A 12,591-nucleotide genomic window follows, 5' to 3' on the forward strand; every position below is an offset into this window, starting at 1 on the left:
ACGGTTTAATATATACACAACCGTCTTTAGTTCTTCAACCTACAAGGATTTAGGAAGATTGGAGTTGCTAAGCATAGGCAACAATCCATGTTCTTGAAGAAATTTTGCAAAAGGACCAGATGATCGTCCATTCTCAGTATATATGTCATAATATTCTCCATCTCTATCGGATCTCACTATTTTTATTTGCTTGCCACATTGGTTCTCAACTTCAGCCTTAAAGACTTTGAAGACATCCAATGCTTCATTTTCGTTATGAGGCAAATAAACATTCATATAACATGAATAATCATCTATAAAGGTGATAAAATATTTTTGACCATGTGCATCTATATCTGGACAATAAATATCAATATGAATTATTTTTAATATGTTTGAACTCCTATTAGTACCTTTTTTAGACATGTTGGTATGCTTACCCTTAATGCATTCCACACAAGCCTTAAAATCAACAAAATCTAGAGTATTGAGTACCCCATCTTCCACTAACCTTTTAATCCTTTCCATGGAGATATGTCCTAATCTTCGGTTCCATAACATGATGAATTCTCATTAACATTACACCTTTTAATACCAGTTCGAAATTGCATTGAACTATAAGTGGCATAATTTTGTAAACCAAGAAGATAAAGACCATCAGACAAGATATCATTTCCAACACATTCAGAATTATAAAATAACTCAAACGATGTGTCTTTAAAATTAAAGGAATATTCAAAAGGTACGAGTCTGGAAACGAAAATCAAGTTTCAAGAAAAACTTGGCACATAAAAGGTTCATTCTAATTTCAAAATAAAGTTACTACTTAAAGTTAAAATGCAAGTTTCAATAGCCTCAACAAGTTCCTAGATTATTGTTTGATAAAATGTTTTGCTCACTTCCCACTGGTTTCCTTAAGTTTTTCATATCCTGTAAAGAATTTGTAATATGGATTGTAGATCCAGAATTAATCCATCAGGTGTTAATATTAACACTAGCCATATTAGATTCATAACATACTAATGAGATTGATTTACCTTTCTTCTCAAGCCATTTCTGAAATTTGGGGCCATTCTTCTTCATGTGTCCCTTCTTCTTACAAAAGAAACACTTTGTCACATTCTTAATATCAGCTTGAGGTGGTATTTTACCATTCCCCTCCTGATTAGCTTGAGACTTAATTGCTTTATTCTTCCTACAAGCAGTTGTCAGCATTTCACTCTCACCCATCTTCATTACAAGCCTTTCTTATTCTTGAACACACATGACCATTAATTCATTGATAGATCATTTGTCTTTATGTGTGTTGTAGGAAATCTTAAACGGCTCATATTCCGGCGGAAGGGTGTTTAAAATGAAGTGCATTAGGAAGGACTCAAACATATCAACCTCCAGTTTCTTAAGTTAAGTTGAAATATCTCGCATTTGCATTATGTACTCACACACAACTTTCACATGGGTGAGCAGGAGAGAGGAGAACTTTATGATCAGGGTGCTTGCTAAAGCCTTATCTGAAGTGATAAACTAGTCATCAATAGCCTTCAGCAAATCTCGAACCTTTTCATGCTGGTCGACAGAATCACGTATTCTAGTCGAGATTTTGGTCTTAATGAACATCACGTTAAGCCAGTTGGATCGCTCTCACTGCTTATATAGCGCAACAACAACTGGGCTACTTTCATCAGTGATTGTACATGATTCGTCTTTCCTTATATCATAGTCTATGTTTATTCACCCCAATTGCAGAAGAATTTTCTCCTTTCATATTTTATAGTTATCTCCTTTGAGTTTGGTAACATCACATAGAATGTCAGAAAAATTAACAGTTTGAGAAGTTACAAGAATTCAAAGGCTTATGTTAAGATTTGAGACATATTAATCTTAATTATATGTTTTACCAATGTAAACATACTAGAAAATCGAATCTTGTGACATAAAAATTGTCTGTGGGTTAAATTTTTAATTCAATAAGAAACCATTGAACTTTATTATAGAATAATCAAATTACATACTCAAAATCATGCTTGATGGGTACAACATGAAAATAATTTGATTTTCTATCGCAAATATTTACTTTATGATACATACCTCATGATCCCTATGGGCAAACCATGAAAAATAATATGACATTTTATCCTAACTAATTATACAAATATAATAAAAATTCTTTTGGGATAAAATTCATTATATAATGTATAATTAATCACAATATTATGCCTAATTCCTTATATGATCTTTAAAGAACTTAATATATAATTTTTAATCAAATTATAGATGTTGTGGCTAACCCATAATTAATCAAAATTATAAAGATCACTTAGACATAAAACTTAATCATATGAGAATAAATCATATTATGCACTTCAAGATCAAGATATAATACAATGATAAATAAAATTCTCATATATAATTTCATAACTGAAATATAATATTATGCATTTGATTTCATATATATGTGCACAAAATAATTTTTTTCCTAAATATATTCATACATAAAATAAATCAAAACTCCATAAATTGCAAAGGTGAATAGACACACATATCCGAAAAACAAATATACCTCATAGAACCTTAAATGACTTAGTGGCTCATGCGAGTTCCAATAATTTGTAGGTAGACTTAAATATCTAACATGTGATGTTACAAACTACAAAACTAAACATAGGTCATTAACAAATGCGGAAAAATAAAAATCAAAATATACCTTCAACCATTATCATGAAAGAACTGTCTTATTTTGGTTCTTCCAAGCTTTCACTCTCTCTGTAAATAGTGTATCATACGAAAATTGAAAGAAATATGTGAGCTCAGAGACCAAATACATATGCGCTATACATATGCATTCTATCGTCAAAAATATATTTAGTAGTCATTATCACCCATTAATAACTATTCAATATTTAACTTTTCAATTCCAAAACCCATGAAGTAATTGTCCATCCAAAACATACACACCAAAATTATTACGTGATGCACACAAGGACAATTTACTTAATTCAGCTTGGTTTCTTGTCATGATCACCAATTGCTAATGACACATATATAATAAGAATAAGATTAAGGTCAATTGTCTATTATTTTAAACAAAGAAATTACATTAGCAAACAAACATGTATTTAATTTAATTTAAAAGAAAAACTAATTGTTCTTGTTCTGACTCCATTAGTTTACACAGCCAGTTGATTAGCTCCCAAACCATGTCTGTGATATCCTTCAGACAAACGTATAAATGAAGAAAGTGCTCAACGTAACTTTTTCTTTTATATATTACACAGACATAATCTTATATATACACACATATTTAAAACGTTTTGATATACCCTTCTAATAACTCTCGCAATTTAATAAAAGTATTAATAAAAGAGTACACATTTGATATTTTTAACAGTGGTTTCAGTTAAAACATTCACCGATATATATATGTCATTGAATAATGGTATAATATACCATATTTAATGAATTGTACTCTATAAAGTACTCCATGTGACTTAATTTAAGACATTAATTAATTATCTATGACTGTTTTCAGTGCTACAATAACAACCATAAACGTTAAAAGAATACCCAATATTGGGCTATCCAGTGTATTATTGAACGATACAGGAAATGGCCTTTTCCTCTGATGGTTTTTACAAGACAGCTAGTTCACGATATGTATATGTTCGGACAAACATAACTTCAACAGCTAAAATATTTGTAAGTAAAACACGTTTTCAAATTGTTTGAGAGTACTTTTAATATAAGAAATATTTTGACACTTTAAAAAGTTGCATAAAAAATAAAAGTTTTTAATGTTTAATAAAAAAGAATAAAATATCTATAAGATGTAAAAGATTCACAAGAATGTTAATTCATGAATAAGTAAAAATGGAACTTTCTCGCCTTTATAAGTTGTAAAACTTTCCTGTAGTAATTAAGTGTAAAGTTATTAAAATGTTCTCTAATAATTGACTATAAATATAGTATTTTTAAAGAGAATAATAACTAAACATAATTTATAAAGTCTGTACCAAAAAAAATAATTTATAAAGTTTTTTTAGAATTCTTATTCTCAGAAAATCTTCATTTCTAAGAAAGTGATTTAGTTATAAATGAATTTCTTGTAACATATGACTCCTAATTAAGATAACCAAAAAAAAAAAAACTTCACTCAAATTAATTAGAAAAAGGCTTGTAAAAAAAAAAACACAGATATACCAAATTGTCCTGTACTCTGGTTCATAAGGATTTTGCATAATGTATTCAATAATCGAGAGAAACATGTTGCCTAGGAGAGTTTGCCTAGTCCCTACCTTGATCATTCTCATCAATTTCAAATTATTGGATTATACATTCAGATACATATTCCTTTTGGAAAAAAGTATAACACGGTTTTGATTTTGATTTTGAAGTTTGAATTCCCCTGAGGAACTTGTATAAAAAGTGGGGGAAAAAAGTTAAATTCATGAGCTAGCTAGCTGGCTGGCCCAATTGACTTATTAATTCCCAATATTCCCGCGGATAGGTAAGGTAACAGCTTCCTTCAAGTTTCATCAAGAACTTTGGATAAAGTCTAAGATCTATTGGCACCAAGTGTATTATTATGTGTCAAAAGAAATTCAAATTCAACTTTGCTAGGAAAAGATGATGCCCCCCATGGACGTTTTGGTTGGAGAGAATTTCTCGGTATTGCATAATGCCAAGGCACAATAATTTCCTTTTCAGTTGGATTCCATTCTGTCCCCTTTTGAATTGTTACCCTCACGTTGCATTTAGTTATATATATCAACATCATCATTCATCACCCTTTGGAATCTTAATGTAACTAATCTTTAGCATCAAAAGAGAAAGAAGAAAACAATGGTATCCAACTCGTCTCCTAAACCACTACAATTAAATTTCTCTAGCAAAAAAGAATAGAGTGAATGGGGTCACATACTAATTATTGTTTTACAAAGGTATATATATGTTTGTGACACATGGATTATAATTGCTTAATCATAACAGATGGATTTGATTCATTAGTCCCTACCATGGATCTCTAGTCTCTATTAGACATTTACCAGCTACATACTACTATATGAACTTTTCAAAAGTAAAGATGAGATAGGATAAGTTAGCTATGTGGCCTACTAGTTAGCTAACCAAAAAGGCTCAAGGAATCTCCAGGTTACTGTGTGAAGAGTGAAGAAGACATGTACCTTTTCTCAGTTCAAGCTAGCTTTGTGGACAAGCTGAAATAGTTCTTCTCTTATTTAACTAGCTGAGAATTTGTTGAGAGAAACATGTAGCTTCTAAGGAATCTGGTTATTCTACTTTATTGGGGAAAAGTTTAAAATGTAGATGAAAAGAAAAAGAAAAGTTAACATGCGTTCTTTATAAACCAGGAAATTCACAAGAAGCATGCGTTCTCATTCACCTTTTTATATATAGTTTCTCATTTCCCCCCACTTTAATATCAACTAAAGTTCTTGTATATATGAGGTCCAACTTCCTCACGAAATTCAGCTTCAAGCAGCTTTGAAATACTGCACAAATATATTTGCAATTGTAGTTGATAAATAGGTAATTAACACCCTTAGATATGTTGAACAGGATTTAATTTCTAGTCGTATCAATGAAAAATGCTTTGTTAGGAGAGATTATATCTACGTGGTGAACTCGAGTATGTTTAGCTGCAAAAATCAGAAATTAATTCCTCGAAGTACTAATATCTATTTGAGTGATCATCCTTTCAACATATGATCTTCCATAAACACATTTAAAGATTAAACTTTTGGTCATATACTTAAAAGGACATGGTTATCTTAAAAAACATGATTAATTGTCAACCATGCTACACCATATTAACATGATTTTTCCACCACAAAAGAAATAGTCTAATTGTCCACTTGGGAATGCCCTTAATGCACACCAATAAAATAACTGTACTTTGGTTCAATAGTTCCCCTCCTCTTTCTAATATTTGTAATTAAACATTACAATGTGATTTGTAGATGCAGTTACATATAAAGAATTCTTACGTTTACCATAAGCAAGTGTGAATGTTTGATTCATAATGAGGAAGCTAGAACATGCCCCAGCAGGATCAGAGCTTCTGGGGTCCATGGCCCAAACAACATGCCCTCACACACTTGTACCTCAACGAGAGAAAGTAATGATGCCCCTTATGCGCTGTTCATGTTGTATGTGACAGATTCCACCATTAATTCCCCTATTCATTTATTTCTCTTTTACCTCTTTACACTTATAATAATTCAATCATAACAGATATAAGACCTACATGTTCTTTTTCACATCAAGATTCAAAGCTTAGGGAAATGTTTTTCGCCTTTTCACTTTGGCCGTTATAGCAAATCAAACTCTCAAGTCCTTGTGATGTGAGAAGTTGTGACCCCCATTTTTTTTCTCTCTCTCTCTCTAGAACGCTACATTACTTCACAAATTCATAATCTATGTTTGGTTGGAGGAAACTACCAAAAAAAAAGGGTAAATTGAGAGGATAGAAACTGCATCAGTTAGGCTTTAATAATTCATGTGCGTGTGTATTCATGCTTTTCTTTCCCAACTGCAACTATCATCTATTAGTATAGTATATGATATGATGATATGATGTAACAATTAAGTAGTAGACCAGAACTAATTAAGATAGTCTCACTCCTTTAATTTTACATTAAATATTTTATTCTCAATTTATTTAATTACTTAGAAAGTCATTAGTGTATAACTCGTTTGTGCCTTCTTTTATCGGTTGCCCCGTTTTGCTAATAAATATTACTCATAGATGAGTTTGCATTCGCATTGGGGTGAGTTTAAACTTTGAAGGCCAAATTTATTTTGTGGGTCCAACATTCACTATCGCATATTTTCATGGCTTCCCCACTGCACTATTCATTTTGTTGGTTTATTGCAAGAGGTATAGTATTTTTGGCAGCAGAAAGAAAGAAAGAGGAACTACATATTTATCCCATCACACTTTTTTCTTCAATGGTCCCCTAAGAAAATTTCCTATTTAACAAGGTAAAATTAAAATTTGGAACAAAGGAAAAACGGCAAACTAATATGAACACAAATCTCTAGCAATTTTTTAGTCTGCTTCTTCGCAAATTTAACGAACCTGTGTTATAAATATCACATTATGTTATAAATCTAAATTTTCATTTTTTTTTCTGGTCAGTCTAAATTTTCAATCTTCAATCAAAATAGTTTTAAGAGCTATTTTTGTTTCCATTAAGTTGTGTAGTTTTTTTCATATTAAGCATTTTATTTTATTTCCATGATTATTTAAATTTAATTTTAAATTATATTTTAATATTTTAATTGTTAGTATACTATATTAATTAAAAATAAGATTATTACTAATCTTAGCCAATTATAATTTAAATATGATTTTAAATTTTGAATTATGTCATAAAATATTAAATTATTAAATATAAAGATGAAAAGTCTTAATTAAAAAATATAATTTTTTTATTTTCAAAATTTGTTTTTCTTACATTTATTTTCATCTTCTGTCAAAAAAATTATTTTCATCTAATAACATAAAATATACATTATCGTTGCAATAACACACTTTTATATATTTTTTTATTTTTAATCTTATTGTAAATTTAAAATAATCGTATAACATAAAAAAATTTCTAATTCAATATTATCAATAGATAGTAAAAATTAATCACCAAGCATATAAACTAATATAAATTATTTTAGTTTAATTTCAAAGTCTTAATTTTTTGGGTATGTAATTATGTTAAATATTAGGAAAGAAAACTGATTTTGTTGCTATAATAATTTTATTTAACTTAAATAAAATTTTCTACAATAAAAAAATGCATGTAATTTAGAAAAAATATATAATAAAAACATAAACAAAAATTCATGAAGATTAAGCTTGAAATGAATGTGAAACTTGTGTTTAAACAGATAAAGGGTTTGAACTGAAGTGAATGAGACCACTCGTTGAGAATTTCCACAGAACTGAGAATTTTTGGTATTTGGAAGGTTGGCAAATACTTAATAAACTGCATTAAGAAAGCATTCAAGCTAAATTTATGCATATAATATAATATAATATTTGACAAAGGAAACTTCTAAAAAATTTGAAAAATCACTACTGTCATCTCACTTTATTTTATTTGTCTGCTAAACTAATGTATATTTTAGAAAAAAAAGTATTTTTTTTTCACGTGATAAAATAACTTATTTTTTAATAAAAATATTTTTTTATCCAAATAGTTAAAATCTAATTGTGAATATATTTAAGTATTTAATATAAATATTAATAAATGAAAATATTATAAAAATATAGTTAATATTTTATATAAAATAATAAATATTTTAAGATAAAGTATAATATAAAAAATATACTAGAGTATTACATTATATTATCCTTAATCCTTTAAAAAATTACTAATTCATTAATATTAATAAAAATAATAAATTTAGTTAATTTAAATTTCAGTATTATTCACAGTAAAAAATTAAATCTTATTCTAGAAGTATCAATAAAATATAATAATAAAAACTCCTAAAAAAGTATCAATAAAATTATTTTTGAGTAATTATAGCATTTAATGACATTACTAAAATTAAAAAGGATATGTTTTTTTTTATCAATGTGACTTATATTATTAATTAGCAAATAAATGCATTTATTTAGAGAGCATTTGATTAATAGACTTTAAAAATACATAAAGAATTAATAATTAATTAATGTGTGTATATTTTTTTATGACTATTAATATATATATATATATATATATATGAGTTTATTTTTATCATTAAGATATAAATTGTAATAAACTCTTAGAATTCTAATATCTGTTTTCTATTCTTATAAATAAAAAAATAAAAAATATATCAATTTATTTCTTATAAAAAAATGAAGCAAAAACTTAGAATACAAAGAAAAGGAAAAATTGGACGAGTAATAAATGAAATTCTTCTATTCACAAAATGAAATTTATAAAAATATTTAGACCTTTTCCTTTATAAAATTAAATTTGCGAACCATTAAATTTATTTCAAAATTTGCCTATTTCATTTTAAATTGAAATCCAAACATTTAGTAAATTGCTGGTAACATGTTATTTAATTTCCTTAATTGCAGGTATTAATAGTCATCAACCCCGAGGTATGGTATGCATATTGAACCAAATCCAAATCGTGTTACAACTGGTGCTGAAATACAGGATCAACTTTTTCCCACCTTCTTTCTTTTCTTTTTCTCTTTTCCTTTCTTTTAAATTGCAGTGTTCTCTGGCAACTCAGATTAAAAAAAGCACACCACCGAGGTTTCTGCCTCAATCCTCTAATCTCCTCTCTCCCCTCTCATAACACACGAGAGAGAGAGATTGTGTTGTGTTGTGTCATGTTAAATGCAAAGTCTTCTTCTCTTCCTCTCGAGTTTCCCCCTTTCAGAAACCCAAGGCACATGAAATGAAAATGCAACCATAATAACCTCCATTTTTCTCCCTACAACCCACAAAACAAAAACCACCATTAACCCATTTCTCCAAAAACTTGAGATCTTTTGTGTCAAACAACCACAAGTCCCGCGTCGAACAAATAAAAGCAAACAAAAGGGTTTACAAAGATAGAGCGATTGAGTCCAATTAAAAAAAAAATGAGAGACATAGTTTCTTGTTTCAGTGAGAACGCAGTGAACGTTTCTCACTCTTCAATCTCGTGTTCTTCCTATTCACACAACGCGTGCATCTCTCCCTCCTCCATTGTTGTACCCTCCACCCAAAACTCAATCTCCAGCGTCTACAAACTAGTCCTCTCCACGCTGAAGCAAGTTCTCCTCACGGTCACATGGTGTAGGAGCCACTCCAACCAAGGACTCACCATAACCTTCAACGACGAGGACCCTCCACTTTTCAGACTCAACACCAATTCACGCTTCTTCAGAAAGAAAAAAGGCTCCAAAATCCTCGAATCTTCTGACTCATCATCATCCAAGGTAGAAATCTTATGGGATCTCTCAAGCGCCAAGTACGAATCAGGACCCGAACCTGTTCAGGGCTTTCACGTTGTGATCATCATTGACTCAGAAATAGGCTTGGTTCTCGGTGACACTGCTGCTGAAGAAATAGTTTCCAAGAGGCAAAATTTCAAAAGCAAAAACAACAACAACACCCCTTTGGCTAAAGTTTCACTCTTGTCACGAAGAGAGCATTGTTCTGGGAACACGCTTTATACAACTAAGGCTCAGTTCTGTGACACAGGTACGTGGCACGATGTTATGATCAGATGCAGTGTGGAGAATGAGAATGAAGGGTTGTTCAAGTCACCGGTTTTGTGCGTGTGCATTGATAAGAAGACTGTGATTCGTGTGAAGAGGCTGCAGTGGAATTTTAGGGGGAACCAGACCATTTTCGTTGATGGGTTGCTTGTGGATTTGCTTTGGGATGTTCATGATTGGTTCTTCAACCCTTCTTCTTCTGGTTATGCGGTGTTCATGTTCAGGACTAGGAGTGGCATGGATAGCAGGTTGTGGTTTGAGGAAAAGAATGCACACAAAGATAAAGACAGGGTTGAATTCTCCTTGTTGATCTATGCCTGTAAGACTTCATAAGGGAACTGAACTCTTGTTCTTCTAATTGGTTTTCTTTCTTAACCTTTTTTGTCTCTTTAGTTTCTTATTCTTTTGTCTTCCCTCTGCTTTAACTCTTCTTCTTTTCATTCCTTTCCTCTTGAAAGGTTACATACTCAATTCTTTTTTTAGATAAAGACAACAACCTAGAGTTTCAGAAATTTTAGTTATTATATAAGAAAAAATTAGCTCATTTCTCTGCATTTTTTCTTTGTGAGTTTATACTCTCAACCAATCAAACTCTTTCGCCTAATAAAAAATTATCATTTTTTAGTGTAATCATCAGAAATCATCATCTTTAGTACTCTCGGTTCCAAAATCATAGTATTTTAAGCTGTGCACACTGACTAAGAAATTACATTCAATATAATGACATACAAAAACTTGAATCAAGTCTCTTTACAACTTATCCAAATCTCACCGCTGGACTGAGTTTATTACATTAATAATAATCATCTCTGATGTAACTTTTGAAGTAGTTATTATTAAATACTGTCTTGCTGTGTGTGGAAGTGATTATTTTGAATGTTACTAGAAGTGTACAATGTTGAATTTATTTTCTACCATAAGCATGTAGCCATAGGAAAATGTCCAAATTGTATATTAGTTTTATTCTTTTTTGGTTTGAAAGAAAAAGAGAGTGGCCAAACGGGCTTTTCGGGTTCATGACATGGACATCAACGGAAATTAGCTAAAAGGGTAGTGGATGACTTTGATTGGCATGGCTGAATTGCCATTGCCAAATCTTTACGGGAAATAATGTCAAAGAATATATTATGAATGGAATGAACGATATCTTGACCGCGTCTTCTAGGTCTTTACGATTTTCTTCCTAACTTAATCTTTGGTTGAAAGATAAAAACGTTTTTTTATGATAACCCTACAACTTTTTATTTATTAGCAAATATTAGTTAGTTTTGTTACCAAAAGAAATTAAAATTCTGACCTTTTCTCTCTTTCCTTCTGTCTTAGCCGTCCAAGTATGATATATGTTACACGACAAGGTATGATGTGTTACGATTTGCTTGTAATAGCAGTTAAGTTTAAAACTTAAAGTATAATTGAAGGGTAGAAGAATTAACAGAGCATTTAAGCATGGATTACTTTAGAGGGAAAATGAGGTTTGGTTTGGTCGGGTCACTTTCATACTAAAATCATTCAAAGCAAGCTCTCAAACATTTTAAATATTCGGCTTGTCTTTACTGGCGTGGTGGAACCTTTGATTATCTATGATGGTCTATTCCTTTGTCCTTAGATGCCATGACATGTGTTTATGACTCCCTGGTCCCTCCAAAACTCGAGTTCACCCTCTGAAAACAAATCATGACGAGCTTACTTTGTGGATGCATGCGTTTCAAAAGAAATGGATATGTTCATTTGACATTCCCAAGTGGGCGAGATGTTCTTTTTTCTTTTTTAATTTGGATAAAATCAATTTTAAATGAAGAATTCATTTTATTTCCAAATTTTATATTGAGATGTTTGCATCATGTTGCGATTTTAAGTCTATTGTATTGTTAGACTTAATATGAAATATCAAATATTGTCTATTTTGACTAGTATGTTTTTCTTCTTTAAAAGACATCTTGATAGATTATAATTGAGATTTAGTTACTATTTTGATCTTTTAATTTATTTTTTAGGTTTAATTTTAACTTTTTATCATTAAAAAAATTCAATTAGGTCCTTTATTTTTTAAAAAATTGTTCAATTTGATTCCTTTACTTTTAAAAGATCAAATTAAGTCCTTTATTTTTTTTAAATTTAGTTCAATTTAATCATATTTTTTCTTTATTTTCTCCAAAAGTTTTGAAAAATAAGACTCATTTTTGTTTATAATGATACTAAATTGAAATAATTCAAAAAAAAAATAAAAGATCTAATTGAAACTTTTAAAAATAAAAGAAACATGAAGAATCATTTTTTAAAATTATAAGACCTAATTGAACCTTTTAATAACAAGAGGACTAAATTAAAATTAAAAATTAAATTAGAAAACTAAAATGGATACTAAACCTATAATTGGAGTGTGTTTA

The 12,591-nt window shown here is 29.8% G+C and overlaps 1 protein-coding gene across 1 annotated transcript; it reads left to right on the plus strand.

The window, feature by feature from the left end:
• The first annotated feature begins 9,103 nt into the window (after positions 1-9,103).
• On the plus strand, positions 9,104-10,604 carry LOC114378458. The gene has a single exon (XM_028337052.1). The coding sequence runs from the start codon at positions 9,584-9,586 to the stop codon at positions 10,535-10,537; it is 954 nt and encodes a 317-aa protein (XP_028192853.1). The 5' UTR covers positions 9,104-9,583; the 3' UTR covers positions 10,538-10,604.
• Positions 10,605-12,591: the final 1,987 nt, after the last annotated feature.

This window comes from Glycine soja, chromosome 12 (assembly GCF_004193775.1).
Source record: "Glycine soja cultivar W05 chromosome 12, ASM419377v2, whole genome shotgun sequence".
Taxonomy (NCBI): domain Eukaryota; kingdom Viridiplantae; phylum Streptophyta; class Magnoliopsida; order Fabales; family Fabaceae; genus Glycine; species Glycine soja.

What these genes read in the sequence shown, in the direction of transcription:
- LOC114378458 (XM_028337052.1), top strand. Translation starts at nt 9,584, where the DNA reads ATGAGAGACATAGTTTCTTGTTTCAGTGAGAACGCAGTGAACGTTTCT.